At 50.7% G+C, this 20458-nt stretch overlaps 1 protein-coding gene across 50 annotated transcripts in view; it reads right to left on the reverse strand.

Annotated features, from left to right (window-relative positions):
- The window catches only part of CAMK2G (calcium/calmodulin dependent protein kinase II gamma), a 62049-nt gene that overhangs the window by 34108 nt on the left and 7483 nt on the right, over window positions 1-20458 (reverse strand). For 45 of the 50 annotated variants that reach the window (XR_004262191.1, XR_004262192.1, XM_032256446.1 and 42 more), the window contains exons 3-10: window positions 14170-14229; window positions 6587-6641; window positions 5652-5717; window positions 2549-2621; window positions 2301-2403; window positions 1468-1551; window positions 923-1017; window positions 179-301 (exon numbers count right to left, since the gene is read on the reverse strand). Coding sequence is in view for 48 of the 50 variants with exons in the window: in XM_032256446.1 (XP_032112337.1) it covers window positions 179-301; window positions 923-1017; window positions 1468-1551; window positions 2301-2403; window positions 2549-2621; window positions 5652-5717; window positions 6587-6641; window positions 14170-14229 (659 nt within the window). In the remaining 2 variants the exon portion in view is untranslated. The remainder of the gene's footprint in view (window positions 1-178; window positions 302-922; window positions 1018-1467; window positions 1552-2300; window positions 2404-2548; window positions 2622-5651; window positions 5718-6586; window positions 6642-14169; window positions 14230-20458) is intronic. The other 5 variants (XM_032256476.1, XM_032256465.1, XM_032256473.1 and 2 more) reach the window with 2 other exon arrangements.

Below are 20458 nucleotides of genomic sequence, written 5' to 3' on the forward strand. Positions count from 1 at the left end.
TCCCAAGTCTCCCTGGTGACATTTACTGACCCTGGGCCTCAACAGTCCTCTGCCCGCCTGCTCAGTTCTTGCTCAGGGCCCAGAATGAATCTCTGCTGGCAAGAAGGAGGGGGTGGTGCCAAGGGCACATGGAGGGCTGACACCCCTGAGCTCCTTGGCCACCAGCAAAGATACTTACGCAGACCCACGGGTGCTTGAGAGCCTGGTCAGCCGTGATGCGCTTCGCTGGGTTTATGGTCAGCATCTGGTTGATCAAGTTCTTGGCTTCAGGAGTTACCGTGTCCCATTCTGGTGATGGGAACTAAGGAGGAGGAAGAGGGAGAGGAGGAATATGATACTGGTGAGCTTCGCATCCTGAAACATTGGCTCTGTCTTCAACCCAACTCCTATAAGTGGGATACTCTGTGGTACCTAAAGCTGTGACCAGCAGAGAGTTGGAGAAGCCCTGGGACTATCCCAGAACTTGTGTCAACTTAAAGACTGGGAAAGAAAGACTGAATAGTCGTGGTTAGAATGCCAGAATATCACGACTCTAACATTCTCTGGTGTAGCCCAGCTCTCTACTTAGGAGGGAAAAGGGGCTCCGCAATGTGTCCAAGGTGCCACTGCTGTGAAGGAGTCTCCAGGCTCTAATCCCTGTGTTACACACAAATGAGGCCGCTCCACTCTTTGCAAGTAAAGATCAAAGGGCTTCAGTGGGCTCCTCAATTTTAGTTACCAAGAAGGCTGTGCAAAAGAAAGTTGCTCCCTGGGACATAGGGTGGCAAGAATTGAGCCCTGTATGCCCATCCCTGGGTCCTCAAAGTCCTCTGCCACTCCCTGTATCATGTGACACACTAAACAAGCCCACTCCCTTGGACAGAGACCGAGGAGCAGGACATCTGCCCTTCCTGGACTGGCTACCCGGCTCTCCGGTCCTTACATCATAGGCTCCAGCCTTGATCTGCTGATACAGCTTGTGCTGATCCTCATCCCAGAAGGGAGGGTAGCCCACCAGGAGGATATACAGGATGACCCCTACGAGACAGAACACACAGGTCACGGGGGTCAGTCGCCTACTTCCCTGAGGAACCAAGAAAAGCCATGCAGGGCTCAGAGCCACCCAGAAAGGCAGGGGCCATACCAGAGTCGGAAGTGGATGCCAGCCAATAATGCTGTGCTACCAGCCCCTCCTGCTATGCCTCACTCCTCACGTCACCAGGTCACATCAGGGATTTCTTTAGGCACAACCCATCCTCTAAGGCACGAGCAAATCCCTCTCCAAGAAGGATACAATGTAATCCCGGAAGTATTCAGGGAGGAGGGTGTGATGGGAACAGCCATCCCAGGGGCACTAGAGCAAATACTGTAATTTTACAAACACCAGGCATGTGTGCGACCCACAAGGAATAGCGATGCCTCTTTCTTGCCATCATCGGAAGTGAGGGCCCTTAACAGCGAAAAGCTGGGAGTATGGAGTGGGCTTACCGCAGGCCCAGATATCCACAGGTTTTCCATAGGGATCTTTCCTCAAGACCTCAGGGGACAAGTAACCTGGGGTGCCAGCAAAACCTGTAGCAGAAGAGAGGGCAGAGGCACACTGAACCCACTTTCTCTCTCGTTAAATCCACACCAGCAATTTTCCCCAAGTCCCTTCTCATTCCTGCTGCTTTTGCTATATAAGCTTTCAGCATGCCGGCAGCAAGAGCTGACAGGCTGGGCTTCTTGCAGTACCTGGAATTTGAATTAGAGGACAAATCCATATGCCTACCAGGAACTCCAGCTTCTTCCCAGAGGTAGCAAGAAAGTAGTGCTGACAACAGCTAGACTCACTGTACTAAGTCATGTACTGCCAAGAGAGACTCTGCACCCTCCCACCCTCCACCAGTCTCTGAGGAGGCCAGGACCATTAAGGGTCTGGTTTCCAGTTCTAAAAGAGGAAGGAAGAGGCTAGGCATGGTGGCTCATGCCTGTAATCCCAGTACCTTGGGAGGCCAAGGTGGGTGGATCGCCTAAGGTCAGGAGTTCTAGGCCAGCCTGACCAACATGGTGAAACCCCATCTCTACTTAAAATACAAAAACTAGCTGGGCATGGTGGCGGGAACTACTCAGCTACTCAGGAGGCTGAGGCAGGATATCACCTGAACCCAAGAGGCGGAAGTTGCAGTGAGCCAAGATCATGCTATTACACTCCACCTCAGGCAACCAACAAGAACAAAACTTTATCTCAAAAAAAAAAAAAAAAAAAAAAAAACAGAGGAAAGCAGATCAGGAAGAGGAGGAAGGGCGGGGGCTGCAAGGGAAGACAGGGTCACCCTTACCAAACCAAGCCTGCTGCTCTCCCTGCACTTCGATGGCTAGGCCAAAATCAGCCAGCTTGACAGCGGCACCCTTGCATTTACTCGCCAGCAGCAGGTTCTCAGGCTGCAGAAGGAACAGAGAGAACCTTGTGAGTACCCACCCTGCAGCCCAAGAGGGAGCCTAGATTGGGCCTACGCAGTACCACTATCTGGCACCAGGTGGTGCCAACACTTCACCAGCAGAGGCCAGTGGGGAGACTGGGTAGTACCTTTAGGTCCCTGTGGACAATGTCATGCTGGTGGATGTGGTTAACACTCTCCAGAATCTGATGAATACAGTGGCTAGAAAAGCAGAAGGAAAAGAAATGTCAGTGCAGGGTTAAACTACCTCATCCATATCCACAAGCACACGCTGCAGACTAAGGCATGTGACAAGGGGCCACGGATTTAGAGAATCACTGAACGGCCAGCTGGAAACTTAAGACTGCACATCATCTTGTTCAACCTATTTAAAGAAGAGGAAATCAAGGCCCAGGCAGATTCGATGGTTTTTCTAGGATCACTGCTAGAACAGGGGGTTCATCTCACCCGCTTTTGACTGGAAAGGTCTAACACAATCAATTCATTTCCAAGAGATCAGGAGACAGCCCAGAATCCTGAGGAAGATGAGACCATGCAATACCTGCCTTCTTTCCCTTTCTCCATATAGTAACTGTGTTCTTGGAGAAGAGGCTTGTGCTGGAAACTTAGGAAGGAGAGCCCAACTAAACACCTAAGCTACTGTCGGGGGTGGGCGCACTCATTTATTTCCTTAAATGTTTATCGAGTGTCTATCAGACCCTGTGCTTAGGATATGAAGACGGACAAGACCCAGCAGCTGCCCTGAAGCCTGGCACCTAGTAAGGCAGCTAAAACAAGTATACACATACCTTTAAGAAACAATGTACTTAATTAAAAAAATAAAATTAAAAATTAAAATTAAAAATAAATAAATAAAAGAAACAATGTACGTAAGAGTTTCCAAACAGAAAACTTGAGGAATATTTCTGATGATTTTGCATAGAGAAAGAAACAAACCCAAAGTTATATTATTTTATTTATTACTATTGTTTTTATTTTTGAGACAGGGTCTCATTCTGTTGCCTGCATTACAGTATAATACCGTGGACATAGATCACTGCAGCCTTGACCTCCTGGGCTCAAGCAATCCTCCCATTTCAGCCTCCTCAGTAGCTGGGACCACAGGCATGCCCCACTATGACCAGCTAAGTTTTGTATTTTTGTACAGACAAGTTCTCACCATGTTGCCCAGGCTGGTCTTGAATTCCTGAGCTCAAGTGATCCGCCTACTTTGGTCTCTCAGTGTTAGGATTACAGGGGTGAGCCACTGCGCCCAGCCACAGTCACATATGTGCATCAGACTGTCCACACTGCAAACCATCCTGCCATCCCCGTTGTCAAACTCCTGGCAGGGAGTGAGGGCAATCTAGAGCAGTGGTTCTCAACTGGAAATGAATGTGCCTCCCCCCCCCAGGGGACATTTGGCAACACCCGGAGACATTTCTGGATGTCACAACTGGAGGAGCAGTGCTCCCAGCATTTGGTGGGCAGAGGCCAAGGATGCTTCTAAATGTCTGCCACAATGCACAGGAGAGGACTCACCACAAGGAATTATCTGGCCTAAAATGTCAGTAGCACCAGGGCTGAGGACCTTGGCCTACAGCATAGACCCCTGTCATCAGGCACTAACTGGTATGCTGTGCACGTCTGTATAGCGTCCTGGTGTGCTGGGCTGGGTGGCCCAGACTTACTATTCCTTTCTCTAAAATCTGATGCTGGGGCTCCCATGAGAGCCAAGGGGTCCTACTGGGTCCCTGGGGGCTGAAGCTCAGGCCTCCCCATAGGACACAGCCCAAGAGTGGGCCACAGAGACTTTAAGACTGAGCTATAGAGGCGAGTCTCCACAGAGATGTATAATTAGAACAGAGCCGGGCTAGCAGGGAGCGCCTTCTGGCCAAAAATGGCAAAAGTGCGAAGTGTCCCAGCAGAGCCAGGCCAAGCCCACTGGTACAGTCACCCCCCTCAGGGCCCCCTCCCTATAGCTCCCCCTCCTCCCCACAGGCTCCCTGAGCCATCACTGCCTCCTCCGTCCCAGAGCCTGGTCCTCCCCTGCTGGCACTGGAATTCATCTCCCCAGTTGAGAATTCTTCCCAAGGCTGAGGCATCTGAAGTTGATCAGCAAACATTGGCCTCTCAGCGTTGAGAAATTCGTGAGGAAGCTGCACTCCCCCACTATCCAGAGGCAGCCAGAGCTGCCACATAAGCCAGATAAGCTGCAGGCAGCATGATCAAAACCAGGTTGTAGGGACATCACCCTCTGAGAAAGCAAGGCTGGGGGAAGAGCCGAGGTAGGGAAGGCAGGCTGAACAGGCACCTGAGAGTGTGGGTGAGGGAGGAACCAGGATTCCAGGGAGGGCAGAAGCTGAGGCGTGTGGCTGGGGAATGGTCCTCAAGTTGGAAGAGCCCCAGGGTAAGGCTGGTCACGGTGGTGTAAGGACAAGGTAACAGAGGCTCAAAGCTCCTGGAGCTCTTTGGTTGGATTATTAGCCCAGAGCTCTCCCCACCCCCTCAGGATAGAAACCATGTCTTCTGCACCTCTGGATCATGCTAGGGCCTCAGCGCAGTGGCTTGAGCACACTAGGATTTGTCACAGGAAAGACGGGGGCAGAGGGAGACATTGGGCATGCTGCTGAGTACACAGTAGTGCAAAAAAAAAGTATTTCTGGGGTTGCAGGGTAAAGGAGACTTGGAAAAGCTTTGTAAAACATTCATCTGGAAGTGCTGGTTTATTTTTTATTTTTTGGCCGGGCGGGGGTACCTAGTCTTACTCTGTTACCCAGGCTGGAGTGCAGTGGCATGATCTTGGCTCACTAAAACCTTCACCTTGCAGGTTCAAGTGATTCTCCTGCCTCAGCCTCCCTAGTAGCTAGGATTACAGGCGCACGCCACCACATCTGGCTACTTTTTTTGTATTTTTGTATTTTTAGTAGAGACAGGGTTTCACCATGTTGGCTGGGCTGGTCTTGAACTCCTGACCTCAGGTGATCCATCTAACTCGGCCTCCCAAAGTACTGGGATTATAGATATGACCCACCGTGTCTGGTCAGGAAGTGATGAATTTTTAACTTCTAATATCACCCACAGTATGCAGCCCTAGCCCAGCTCAACAGAATCTTTCTCCAGACAAGAGCTCTTTCTGATCCTCCCCAAAGACTATTCAAACAGGCACAATACTGGCCCCCGAAGGTGGCCAAAACTTACTTCAGTCCTAAACTCTACAGCTACACTTGAATTCTTGGGCCCTCATCTTACCTGGCATCTGCTTCACTGTAGTACTCTCTGGCCACAATGTCTTCAAACAGCTCCCCGCCGGTAACACTGCAACCAACAGAAGCAGAGGGTCAAAGGCGGAAAGGGTTACTTGTCCAACCCCAATGTCCAGGAAGAAACAGGGTCACCCTGTAGAATGGCTTTTAGAGAAATCACAACCCAACTCCCCATGCATTTCATCTGAGAGCCCAGAACACACTTGATCCTTCGGTGACACCTGGATTCTCCTTGAGGTATCATGGGCCCTCCCTTCCTTCTGGACATTTGTTTCCAAAATCCACAGATTCACTAATAGGCAGAGATGAAGATACAGGGATCTAAGAGAAAACAGTCAACCTACCCCAAAAGTCACAGCTTTGAGACCAACACGAACACTAAAATATCGCTGCCCAGGAAGGACAGAGCGACTACTGAAGCTGAAGAGTAATGAGACCAATGACACAGAGCCCCAACCCTGCGAATCCTGAAGAGGAGTATCCAGGAGGTGAAGAGCCGCTTTTAAGGCATTAAACCACAACCAACGTGGAGGACAGACCCAATCCAAAGGAGCCTGGCTTACAACTAATGAAAGCTACCTCTGATTTCTCAGGGATTTAAGGTCATGCAAAGAGCTGTATTTTATTTCTCCAGTAAGGACAGCATACTGAGAAATAAGACAAAGGCATCTGTGCAAGTTGTGCTGCTGAACAGAAGTACGAGAGGAACGCAGTCCTGGGGTTCAGAGCCCTGGGGGGAAGCTGGGGTGGCATGGAGACCCCCTGGGGGGAGGCAGCAATCTGCCCCAGTCAAATCCTTTCCCTCGGCAAAGGAGAGGGCCCTGGGCAGAGGCTGGAGAGCCTGTTTAGGCCTCTTCCTGAGCCTTCATCTCGAGCCAGCTGGAGGGAAAGGCCCCCACACCCTCAGAAAGTGGCACTTACAGGTCAAACACGAGGTAGTGAAACCCTTCTTCAGAAATACTGTCATGGAGGCGCACTGCAAGAGAGGAGATGGGGACAGAGATTAACAGAGAGAAAACTTGGAAATCCTAGGCTTCTCCTGCTTAGCAGCCCCACCCCGGCCCCATCCTGTCAGGCTCACAGGGCTCTCCAGAAGGAGCAGTCAGTGGGGGTGGGGGGAATGGCGACGTGCCCAGCGCCCCCCAGTGTAAAGCTACGCAGCCTGGGAGCCAGAACCCGGCGCTCTGGTTGCCACCTCAGACTCAGGCAAAGAGAAAAGCTTCATGGCTAAGAAGTCAAGATGGAGAAAAGCCGAAACCTTCCCAGAGGGCTGGTCTCCGAGAAGGTGGTCCTGGGCTGTGATACAGGATGGTGAGATGCGGCGTGGGCAGCACCTAGCAATGTTGATGGCAGGGGACAACAATGACCAGATGGGAAAGCTGGAGAGCTCTTCCAGGGCAGTAAATGGGACCAGAACTAAGGGGAGGGGAAGAAGGCAGAAAGGCAGAGCTCAGCAGGGAGGCACGCAGTGCAGGATAATGGATGGTGAGCCTGGAAGGCCATGCGCACATTCAGGCAATGACGACAGTAACAGTGTATTAAGTGCTGACTATGCCAGGCCTTGTGCTAGGCTCTTGCATACATTACTGATTCTGCAAGCATTTACTGAGCGCCTACTGTTTTCTGGACCTCGTGCTAGGTAAAGGGATTCAGACACGGTGCCTGCCTTTGAGGAGGTGATGACTCTTTTCGACCACCTGAGATGAATGTTATTCCCATTTTACAGATGAGGGCACCAGAGGCTCAGGGACACAAAGTCTCTTGACAAAGGCCAAAGAGCTTCTAAGTGGTGGGTCAAGATGTAAATCCAGTGCTACCTGACTCCAAAGACTATGGTCTACACCACTGCTTCCCATAAGAAACATGGGACAGCCCCCGTATCCAGGCAACAAAGCCCTGGCACCCAAAAGAAAGACCGCTCACAAATGTCCCTAAAGCAGCATCATGGACAGGTTCGGGAGGGCACTGCAGGGAGAAGACTTGGGCGATGCACCAGCTGCGAGAAAAGGCTGGCAAGTGGAATCCCTCCTCACTCCCTGCCTCCAAAGCTCTTGGGCAAAAAACCAGCCTAAAGTCTTCTGAGGTCTCCTCTTCAAGCTTCTGCCCACAAAGCCACCTCTGGGTTAAATGCCAACCCCTAAGCATCATTCTAATGCAGACACGACTCCGCTTTGGCTGACTGTCCCTGTCCCTCCCCTCACCTGAACCTCTCTTGAGGGGAACCTCTGTTCCAAAGGCCACCCTCAGTCTGACCCTTGCTCTAAGCCTTGGCAGTTACAGGCACACCTCATGGAGCACTTCAGGAATGGCCTGACACCAAACCAACTGGTTCAGTGCTTGGAGACAAAGGAACTGCCATGTCTCTTCCTGGGTGGGCCCAGGCTGCTTCCGTTTCCAGTGTCACACGTTTCCTCAGGGCTGAGGCGCCTCCCTATGTCCCCTCCCCACAAAGCAAGATCATTCAGAAAGCAAAATATACAACCCAGCCGGCACAGTCCCGAGGTGCTGAACCACCACTATGGCCCCCTTGTTCTCCTCCCTTGACAAGTGAGGACTCCGAAGCCAGCCAGGGCCAGAGCCAGGCCCTCACGACTGTCTTCGAATCCCATTCCCTACCCTAGTTGATCTGATCTAGTGACTCAATCCCAAAAATCCCATCCCAATCTCAGTATTTCTGTGAACAGGATCAAAGGCAGGTGATACTTCCAATATCCCTCCTCCTTAAAACATTCTCTCCTAGGCAAACAAGATGCTTCCCTAGGCCTCCAGATGACAGAGGGGGCTTTTAGGACAGGAGGAGGGAGCTAGCACCAGGCACCTGCCTTCCTCCTACACAAAGTAGCCTGGGCACACTCCATATACACTTCATCAAGTCCTCTCGAAGTCCTGCCGCTGCCTCCGCCCCCCTCACTTGTGCACCTCTGGTCTAAGACAGTGCCTCACGCTGAGTCTTGCTGCAGCTGCTGCTCCCTCGCTTCCAAAAGGACTTTCCATTTAATTAAAAATTTGCTATTAAAAAGCATTAAAGTGTGTAATACAAATAATCCCCTGGAAATCAGCTGTCCCAGAAGCTAAAGACCAGCTCCATTAGAGAGGTGACTAACAGCAGCAGCATGGGGAGCTAATGGGACAGCAGGTATGATGCTAACAACCACCCCAGAGAAGTGGAGCTGCTCAGCCCTGCCTGGACTTGGCCCTGAGCCCTACCTCAGCCAGACCCCGCCCCATGCCCAACACCACCCCATGCCCCATGCCACCCTGCCCAGCACAGCAAGGCCAAGAACAGGGCAAGAGGTGCAGGCACCCAGGCCTCTGACTAGACATGGAGTCATTGGCATCTCTCCTTCTCCAGGAAGGCCACACACAGAGCCCAGGTGGGAGGAAGCCGAGGAAGGGAATTAGAAAAGAGGAGCAGCAAAGGAAGACTAATCCTTCTAGGCCACCCAGCGGAGAGAATAGCTTTGATGTGTGCCCCAGAGCAAGGCACCAGCCAAGACAAGGAGGGATGGAGGGGGGCCGTATCTGAATAAGACTGCTATCAACGCTTTTTTTTTTTTTTTTTTTTTTTTTTTTTTTAAGAAATTAACAGGGCACTGAAGACAAGAGGAGAAACAACTATGTCATTCTAAGTGCCTACTTAGCAGTAGCAGATTCTTTTTTTTAAGAGACAGGGTCTCCTATGTGGCCCAGGGTGGGCTGGAGATCCTGGGCTTGAGTGATGTCCTGCCTCAGCCTCCTGAGTGGCTGGGACTACAGCTGTGAGCTGCCATACCCTGTCAGATTCTGATAATAACAACCGAAATTCTAACAACACTTACTTGAGTTGTCCCTGTGTGCCAATGTCATTCCATGGGCTCCACGTGCATTACTGTATTGAACCCTCATGCCGCCGGCTCTGCAGGGTACTACTTACATATAAATAACCCCATCTGATAGGAGGGGAAACTGAGGCACCATAGGAAACCTGCCCAAAACAACACTAAGTGGCAGAACCGGGACTTGAAGCCAAGACAAACCAACGTCAAGATTCCTGATATTACAGAGTCACTCGGGAGTCACCTTCTCAAACTCAAGCAAAGGAGCTCCAATTTGTCCCCACTACCCCTGGCCATTCTGACTGGCTCAACAATGTCCACTGGGCAGCTACCCTAAAGCAGGCGAGGCTGTACATGCTACGAATGTGGCTGTGAAGAAGAGGAGCCAGCCCTACTACCCAGAGCTGCCAGGCAAAGGGGGAAGATGGGCTTTAAACCAGCAATTACACAAATGTGTAACTAAGCACAACTGTGTCGTGCTGTGAGGCAGGAGCAGAGGGACTATGGATGCGTGCAATCAAATAATCTGACACTCAGCCCATTCCAGAGTAATGACAGGGTATGAAGGCCAATGAGGGCCAGGCCACGTCCATAGACAGGAAGATCTGGGGAAATGAGTATAAAGCATTCACTGCATTTCAGCAACAAACCTAATTACTGTTCTTTAAAAACCGTGGAAGACAGAACAGGCCAAAACACCTACAAACCTTTACTTGATATTTCATGTCTTCAAGGACTGAGATAGCCACAACCCAAATGTTGTGGCTATTTCCAATTCTTTAAAAACCACCCAACAATATGCCACATTTTAACTAACAAATCTTTCTCCAAAAAGCACTGAAAAAGTGTCGCTGTTAAAAATATCTGCAGCAATAACAAGTGGGAAGGAGGTCCTGTTGCCATGGGGGCTTGTGGGGGACTGAGCTGCCCCTCAAGAGCTTGCTGTGGCAGGGCTCCCCCCACCCCCACCCTGGAGGCAGGGATGTAGGAACTGCTCAGTCATGATTCAGTGTTTCTTTCTTTTTATTTGCAACTGTTTCTTTGCTGCACTCACTGTTAGCTGAATGGGCTCTGGGCTCAAGGGTAAATGGCCAGGCTTGAATAACTTGTGAACTGAGTCAAGGCTGGGGGTCTTGCAAAGATTACTTCTAGGAGCTGGAATCTCCATTTTCATCATCTCCCTTCTAGCCTCCTTTCCTGGCTGAACCCTTTCATAACAACTCCACAAAGGGACCCAGATAACAAAACAGAGGCAGGCACAACAGAGTTAAATAACTTGACAGAGGTCACAGTTACTAATTAGCAAATCCCAGATTCAAACCCCAAATCTGGATGTGACTCCAAAGCCGCAAATCTTGGCTTCTCCAAGTACAGACCAGGAGGCAGACCACTAGCTTGAGCATCACCTGGAGACTCAGGTCCTAATCCAGACCTCCTGAATCGGAATCTGAATTTTAACATGATCCCTGGGTGAGTCATAAGCACATAAAAGTTTGAGAAGTGCTGCTCTAAACCGCAATGCTAGACTGTGATAGAAACTGCTGGGGCAGCTCAGCACGAAGGAAGACAGAGTCTATTCATCGGAGGACTTGAGAGCAGGGAGCAGGCAGATCACAGGTAGAACGGACTTCATTCAGAACTCAGACTTCACACCAGCATCTCCTCCTCTCAGCTCCCCACTGCTGGCCACACTCCCAGCACTGTTTGGAGGTCGGCAGTGTGCCTTACACCCAACAGGCATTTTGTTGTTTGTTTGTTTGTTTTTAATTAATAAACTTTATTTTCAGAGCAGTTTTAGGTTCACAGCAAAATTGAGCGGAAAGTACAGAGTGTTCCCAAATACCCGAGAGCATTCCCAAATACCAAGTCCCCACACGCACATCTTCCCCCACCATCAACATCTCCCACCAGAGTGGTGGATTTGTTGCCATCTGTGACCCCACACTGACTCATCATCATCACCCAAAGTCCAGAGTTTACATCAGAGTTCACTTTTCCAACAGGCTTATAACTCCTGAGACAGAATACCTAGCTATTAAGGGGGAAACTGGGCATGGCTGGCCCCTAGCACCAAATGGCCCATTTGAATTCCATGCCTCCGAGTCTGACCACAGCCTGGGCTGACCACATGCTCTCTACTCTCAGCTTCCTCGACTGTGCACTGTTCTTGGGCTGGCCCGTTTGTTTCCCTTTGGGATGGAGTTCAAGAGGCCAGAGCCAGAAGGGTCACAGTTCTGAAGGACGGCGCAGTGGAGAGAGGAGAGGAATAGTGAATTAGGGGCACAAAACTGCCTCCTCTCCCGCCAAAAGCCAGGTCCAGATCCATGGCAACCGCGGCTTCCTGTTCCTGCAGCTACGCCACATCTCTAAGAGCCCTGGTCCCCACAGGATGCTGGAGCTCCCAGGACACAGTCTTGACTCCCCCCTTCCCTCTGCCCACCCTTGACCCCAGAACTGTCCTCGGACCGACCTCTCTAGGACTTGGAAGCAGTCATGAAATGGAAGCACAGTCTAGGAAATCAGAGGCCAACAGAGTAACTGGGCCCTGCCTGGCCTCTGAGCAGACGGCCAGGATGGACAGTCCCTCTGCCTGCCTCCATTCTGAGCTGAGGGCAGATGGTGAAAGGAAAGGGCTACCAAACGAAGTGAAGTCTAAGAGGTCAAAAAGTATGTATTTAATTCTAGAAATACATAAAAAGAAGGCTAGAGCTTTTTTCAGATAGAATCCTATTTTTGTCCTTCCTGTTCATTTCTAAATTGTCTTCATTATACCCTGACCCATCTGTGGTCAACCCGCCCACATGGTGGATGATGTGGACATGGCATGGTTCTGCCTCCTGCATCATCGACTCCGGCCACTGGTCTCCTGCCTACATGAGGACTTATCATTGCTATACCAGTTGGTCATAAGGAACATAAAGGAAAGGACGTAACCCTTCTCAGATATTGCGATACAGGACTGGAACATCAAAATGCTTCTGGGCTTATGGGTGGCTTTAGTCACGCACATGCTTTTTCTTCCTGTTCTGGAACTTCTAAGTCAGAGATCACAAGCTTGCAAGGCCTACCGGGCCAAGGTGGGCAATGCAAATGTGAGCTCATAGTGGGTCACAGGGATGGTGGCCAGCGGGCTGAGGGGGCAGCCACCATTCCCCACAGCTCCTTCTAGACATGCAAGGTGGGGGCTCAGCAGAGTGGAGCCTTCTGATTGGAAAGGCAGGGGAATAGATTTTTTTTTCAAAATGTGAAATCTCGTTTTTAAATATTGGCAAATAATAAAAATATTTTTAGACTACTGAGCCAACCAACAAAAACATGCCTGTATCTGTGACTGCTGTTCTAGGTGTTTCTCTCTGTGGGCCCTCTCCTACCCAAGGCAACACGTCAGTCCCCACTGTGCTGTTTTCAGGTGACCACCTAGGTGCTCCTCTAGTTCTGAGGCCAGGAACCCACCAGCTGAGAGGTGCTGGCTCTGCAGAACAACACACTGCACCAGGCAGAGCTGATCGCCACCAGCCATGCCAATCTGCTTCGGGTGTAATCCAAGCTGCTGACTACCATCAACAAAGCCCTGCATGGCTGACATTCTGACTAACTCAGAGCTGCTCCTCTCCCAGTGGGATAGAGCAGGACCTCAGCTCTTCCACAACAGGGTTCACTTAGAGCATTCTAGCCCAAGACCTGGGAAGCCAGGGGCTGGGAAGCTCTGAAGGAAGTACTAGGCTTCAGCAAGTCACCTCACAGCCCTGACTGCCAACAGAGCAGAGCAGGTGGCCTCTGGGGCACGGTGGGAGCCCCAATATTTAGGCCATGCCTGAGGAGCACAGAACACGTGTTGTCTTTTGTGATGACTCAGGGCTTTCAGGGAAAACCTAGGAGATGCGCCCTGCTCTGCCTCAAGTCAACACTGGGGCTTCTGCTCAGACACTGCAGCCAGCACAGTTTCTGTCCCTTCTGCAAGGAGCACCAAATCAGGGCCAACGCTTTTGGCAAAGACGACTTCAGCTGAACAAAGTAAAACTGTGCCAGAGTGGGCTGAGGCAGGCAAACCTCCTTAGGCTTTAGCACAACCAACAATGTGCTCTTGTCCCCCCAGTCAGGGTGGGAGCAGGGAGAAATCCTCTTTTTTCTCCTTCTCCATCTGAGTGGTTCCTGCCATCCCTTCTCTAGAAAAGCCAGGCGGGGGTGGGGGGAACGACGACGCGGGCAGCTTGTTTTCTTGGCTCTAGGGAATACAAATGGGAGCACCATGGAAACCCCTAAAGTGTGCAGGACACCGCAGCAGGAACAAAACTCTTTCAGGTCCACAAACAAAATCCTGATCCTTTCATGAAGGCTGTGGATGGCCCTTGGTGAGGGATGCTGGCAGGCTAGGAGCCTGGAACCTCACACGCTGAGGACCCTGGACCTCAGCCCAAAGACAGAAGGAGAAAGGGAAGAAATAGCGTCTGAAACCTATTCTGATGCCTCACACCCCAGCCCTGAGACGCGCCGCAGTGATGCAGATACTCAGGTCTCTAAACTAGAATGCCCCAGAATTCTGAGACACAGCAGCTATCCTGCTCATGCAAAAACAGACACTAGGTAAAGGTCCATAGACAGAGGTGATCCCACACACAAAAGCAGTGGATGTCTGCTCTTCCTGCTTCTACAAAATACCCACAAAATGCTCTGTGTCCAGGCACTCACCGATGTTTGGATGTTTCAGAAGTCGACATATCCGAGCCTCACGTTCTAGTTTCTGGTGATCTAAAAGCAGAACAGAAAAAACAAAAGCCATTAACCATCCACGCTCTTTGTGGTCACCTTGTTATTCATATTCTTTCAGTTCTTAGGTACCAACTATGCACTTGCGATGATTTGCTGAAGTAATGCAGCAAGTCATGGCAATCCTGGAGATGGTTTGTTTTCTTTTCATTTTAGGGTCTTACTCTGTCCCTCAGGCAGGAGTACAGTGGCATGATCACAGCCTCAAACTCCTGGGTTCAAGTGATCCTCCCACTTCAGCCCCCTGAATAGCTGGAACTATAGGCACCAGCCACCAGGACTGGGCCAGATCGTTAACATGACCACCTTTTCCAGATGAGAAAATGACTCAAGAGGTTGCACATTTCAAGTCAGTGAGCAGGAGAGCTGGGATTTGAATTCAGGTCTTCAACTAAAACTCTGGTGCTCTTTCCACTACAACAGGGTTTCAGTGGCCCAGTGTCTAAAATCTCTTTCGTATTTTTGATTTTTGAGACGGAGTCTTATTCTGACACCCAGGCTGGAGCGCATTAGTGTGATCTCAGCTTAATGCAACCTCTGCCTCCCAGGTTCAAGTGATTCTCCTGCCTCAGCCTCCTGAGTAGCTGGGATTACAGGTACACACCATCACGTCTGGCTAATTTCTGTATTTTTAGTAGAGATGGGATTTCACCATGTTTGCCAGGTTGGTCTCAAACTCCTGACCTCAGGTGATCCACCCACCTCAGCCTCTCAAAATGCTGAGATTACAGGCTTGAGCCACTGCACCTGGCCCAGAAGCTCTTTCTTCTTAGGAATACTAATAATAGTTAAGTTATACTGAGCACCTAATATATACTTGGCACTGGCTAAGGGTTTTGCATATATTCTCTACATAGACAAGCCTGAAACATAATGATGCTGATAATAAAGACGTTGATGATCAAGATAACGATGACTTAAAAAAATAATAGCTAACATTTACTGTATTCAGAGCTTACTTCTACACCAGGCAGCTGCCTCTTTTAATTTATCCTCATAACACCTCTAGGATGTTGGCATTAGTATGATGCCCATTTTATAGAAAGAGAAACCAGGAAACAAATCCTGTCTCTCCCCAGGGTCTTCTTGGCCACCACTTCTGTGAGCTTTGACCTGTTCACATTCAGACCCTGGGATTACTCAGTTTTGGTGGAATAATCAGAAATCCATGAGTCCCCAGATCCAAGTGAGCTGCGTGGGTCAATTCCTTCCACAGGAAGGCAGAGCTCCAGTATGTGGGAAGAGAGGATGCTACTCACAGCACGGAGGCCTCACAGCCCTCCCCCACTGTCCTTCCCTCTTTCTACTTGCTGAAATCCTGCCAAAAGTCACCTCCTTCATGAAGTCTTCCCTGCTCCTCCCGGTAGACTGTGACTTCTCCCTCCTACTCCACCCCCGCAATTTCCCAATGCACTTCTCACGATTCTCACATCATATATTACATCAGTTATCTTTCAGTTGCAAGCTCTCCGAAGGGTGGGGGTACCTTTCCGGGTAGTGCTTTCTAGAGTTCTTTCTGTAAACAGGGGCTAAATAAGGGTTTACCAATAACAACAGAAGTAGTCATAACAATTGCTTACTAAGCAGTGACTACATGTCAGGCAGAGGCATGGATTACCATATTTCATACCTATGGGAAACTCTGTGAAATAGGGATCTGATTAGTTCCATTATATTACAAATGAAGAAACTGAGGTTTAAAAAGACAGAGTAACCTGCCTAAGGTAACACAGACAGGCAGTGATGCAGGTGGTCTGAGCCTAGAGCTCTCTTTCTCCACACCTGCGCTATGATGACTGGATAAAGAATGATGAGAATAAGGCCAGGCGTGGTGGCTCATGCCTGTAATCCCAGCACTTTGGGAGGCCGAGGTGGGCAGATCATGAGGTCAGGAGATTGAGACCATCCTGGCCATGGTGAAACCCTATCTCTACTAAAATACAAAAAATTGGCCGGGCGTGGTGGTGTGTGCCTGTAGTCCCAGCTACTCAGGAGGCTGAGGCAGGGGAATCGCTTGAATTGGGGAGATGGAGGTTGCAGTGAGCCGAGATCATGCCACTACCCTCCAGCTTGGTGAAAGAGCAAGACTCCGTACCAAAAAAAAAAAAAAAATGGTGAGAATTGAGTCAAGACTCCAGGCTTTGGAGGGGGTCCAAAAGGAAGAGAGTCCAGTTCACCTGAATTCTCCAGGCCTGCGCAAGTGCCTTCATATCCACAGCTGCCAAGCTCTTCCTATCTCCCTGCCTCTACCCTACACAGCAAAAAGCCTCTGTAAAGCTTCCCGCGGCCCTCCCAATGATCTCATCAGGTGAATGCTATGATTGTCCACATTTCTAGATGATGGAAGAAACGGAGGCCCAGGGAAGTTAAGTAACTTGCCCAAGATTCCACAGCAGGAAAGAGATAGAACTGGGATTCAAACCCAGGCCTGTCAGTTTGAGATAATGTAGGGATTGTGGACTAGAAGAAATTCACATTTATTGTTTCACTAACCAAACCCAGCTTTGTCCTAAACTTTCCCTCTAGCAACAGCTCTACTTTGTGAAAGGAGGTGGGGACAGACAGAGATTAGTTCCTGCTGCCCAGCTAATCCGTCCCAGCTGCCAAAGATCTGGGTCAGGCCTTCCTTCCTGTCCCTGGGTTCAGCATGACCACTGACCAGGATGCAGCCAGGAGAACCCCAGGTAACCCCTAACTCCCAGATCACCTGGCATCCCTTGGTCTCAGGCACAGGATGTGGCCAGCAAACTCCAGAAGTGGGGCACTCAAGGAGGCTTCAAAAGCCTTGCCTGGTGGCTGGGGGACTTGCTTATTCTAGATCTGGCAGGATGTTGACATGACCCCACCTTCCATCCCTGGACTTGAGATGGAGGTACCAAGATAGCCAGCCCCAAAGTAACAGATCCATGGCCCTCTCTCTAGGCATGCACCTCTCCACCCTCCAGCCCATAACTCTCGGGCTTGGTTGCCTGGACAGGTGCAGGAGAACAGCATCTTGCAATGCGGAGGTGGCAGCTGAGGGAAAGCCCAGAAGATTAATGTTTATCTCCTTCCTTAAGTCTCTTACTAGCTAATGGTTACAGTCCCACAACAGCAACACACTAAAAATAAGGGCACTCTGGCTTTAGCAGTGACTTTGAGTGAAGAGGAGAGACACAGACTCAGGCTCTCAGCTCCTCGAAGGAGCTGCTCAGCGTCCAGAGGGTCCTCGTTAGCCTCTTAATTCAGCCTTAACTCCAAGGAGCTAAGCCCCATGTTCCCAGCAAGGCCCAGGTCTTCTCTGAACCCCAGGACTGTACCTTGGTCCTCATTCTGATTCTAAGCTGTGGAGTATGGCAATTAACAACTCATTGGTTTTGGAGTCAGACAGCCCTGGATTGAGCCCAACACTGCCACATCCGGCAAGCTATTAAACCCACCCGAGCTTCATTCATTCCTTCATGAAATATTTACCGTGGCTGGGCATGGTGGCTCACGCCTGAAATCCCAGCAGTTTGGTAGGCCAAGGTGGGTGGATCACTTGCGGTCAGGAGTTCAAGACCAACCTGGCCAACATGGCAAAATGCTGTCTCTAACAAAAATACAAAAATTAGGAAGATGTGCTTGAACCCAGGAGGTGGAAGCTGTAGTGAGCCAAGATCAGGCCACTGCATTCCAGCCTGGGTGATAGAGCGAGACTGCGTCTCAAAAAAAAAAAAAAAAAAAAAAAGAAAGAAAGAAAGATTTACTGAGGCCTACTATTTGACAGGCACTATTCGAGATGCTATGAAGACAGGTGAATAAAACAGACAAAAATCCCTGCCCTCATGGAGCTGACACTCTAGTGGGCTGCATGTGGGGAAAGGACAGACAATAAAAAAACTCAATGGCACATTAGATGTCATGGCAAGTACTGCGTAGAAAAAGCAGAGAAAGGGGAAGTGTAGATTTATGTAGGGTGGTCCAGGAAAGCCTCAGTAAGGAGGTGACATTTGATTAGGATTCAAAGGAGGTGAGACAGTGAGCCACACATTATCTTGGAAGAGGTTCCTCACTTCTAAAACGGAGATAGCAAGATCTGAGGTTTAACTGAGGTGGTGCAGGTTAAGAGTTTTGCATAAGGCCTGGCATATAGCTCCTTTCCAAGGGCCCAGTGAGAAGGTGGATAGGGTCTCCTGGGCTGGGCTTGTGGTCACAGATATCACCAGGGACACTGTGAATGGAACCCACAGTCCCCTGTGCCCAGGCAGAATCAGGGTCTGCAACACAGCAACCGAGCCCTCCTGCCTGGCTTCTGGACTCCCCACATGGTCCTCATTGCAGTCCTGGGGGTGGGGTATCCCCCTCAGTTTTGGTGGGGCCCACCTGTGTCTATAGTCTGCAGGTGATGGGCAGCAACAGGGGCTCCTCAGAGAATGGGGACCACCACAGGAAGCATCACTGCCCGCTTCCCTCCTCTTCCTCGCAGCCGTGGCATCCTGCCATCCACAAGCTCTCCTCAATGAGCAGAGCAATTTCTCCCTGCCATCATGTACCACCCGGCCACCACCCAGCCTCTCCAGTTGTTGTCTCCTGTCTCTTTGCCCCACACTTCCTGTCCTGTAGTCAGTTCCAGGGCTGGACCACAGCTGGGAAAAAGCTGAGGGTCCACTCCAGTGGCAGCAACAGCGGAGGGGTTCCAGGATGGAGTAGTGGTTTCTAGAGCATCTTTGCCAACTGCAAGAGCATCCCAGCTGGAAGCAGCATCCCCAACCCCAAAAAGGGTGAGGCCAACTGAATGGACTTGGTCCATAGTGGGAGGGCCCTGGCTCGCCATCCCAAGGTGCCACAAAGGTAGCTGCCTCCCTTGAGATGCCCCCGCCTTCCAGTGACCACTAGGGAGCGGCTGGGACCTTTCGAGGTAGACCCTCCTCCAGCCACCTTTCTACCAGGCTCATCACCGCCCCTCCCACAGCCCAGCCCCCCCTTCCTGTTTGACAACAGCCACTTCCCGCTTTTGCACAGGGCCACTTCCTGCCCGCCTGTGTGCTACTGCCATGGAGAGACCCACCCCTGCCGGCCTTGAGCCCAGCTCCAACCACAGCCCTCTGCAGGTTTTCCCCGTCATAAGCAGAGGTGGCAACAGGAGCAAAAAGCAGAAGCAGCTCCAGCCCTTCACCAGCAGCCTACCCAGGCCAGAGCCTGGCCCTGGGAAACAAGGATCCTGGAAGCCCAGTCTCTCCCGCCTTCTCCCCAAGTACTTCAGGATCTGGTCCAAAGCACCACAATTTCACAGGAAGGGCAGCAAGAAGTGACCAGATGCACCGAGGGAGGCAGAAGAGGAAGCAGATAGGAGGTGATAGCGTGCAGCCAAGGGGTACACTGAGCCTGCCCTTGAACCACCTTCCCCTCTGGCCTGAAGATAGAAGCCTACTCCAATGCCCCTTCCTTCCTCCACCAGGTCAGGGGGCCAGGGAGGGCTGGCCACAGACTCTCCATGGCCCTGTCAGGATAGGCCTGCTGACTTAGTGACATTTTCCTAAAAAAAAACCCACAAATGCCAGCACTAGCTTCAAATAAGATCCTGCTGCCACCTAAACATACAACCTTCTGTATGAGGGAAAGGATGCACATTTCTACACTGGCTGAGGACAATCCGAAGTTCCAATCTCAAAGACATTCTTAACTTTGCAAAGAGCATTTTGCAGTTCTGTGCCCGAGACCCCAAATGTGGATGTGAGATGCTTCCTGCAGCCCCACTGATTTCAGGGCTTGATGCGAAGCAACCTTACTTGTGCCCTCCTGAGTGCCCCTCATCTCCTTCCCAAGCAGCAGAGGCCCCTGTCCGGTCCCCTTAGGCACCACTCTGAGGAGCAGAAACAAGGACAGCACAGGGATTTGGTATCATAATCCACCTTTCCCAGCTGCTTATGCACAGCCCCAGGTCTGGGGCACCAACCAGTGGGAATCCCAAGCCACAATCCCACTGACCTCACCCTGACACTGTGATGCCACATCCCTTCCTCTTTGAATCTCACTCTAAAGGTACAAAGAGTCTCCAATTAAAAGCAAAGTCCATCCACCATGTAAGAGCAAGACCATAGTTTCTAATTTCCTCATACCCGTACAACCGGTGACTAGCTAGGGGCTGTGAATAGAGGGACGGGGCCTGAAACATGCCCATGTGAACCCCCAAGGCTCTGTGCAGTACCCAGCATCCTCCCCTTCTCTTCAGCCCTCACTCAAGCAATTT

The sequence above is a fragment of the Sapajus apella genome, unplaced genomic scaffold (genome assembly GCF_009761245.1).
Source record: "Sapajus apella isolate SASKATOON/1434 unplaced genomic scaffold, GSC_monkey_1.0 scaffold94, whole genome shotgun sequence".
NCBI lineage: Eukaryota > Metazoa > Chordata > Mammalia > Primates > Cebidae > Sapajus > Sapajus apella.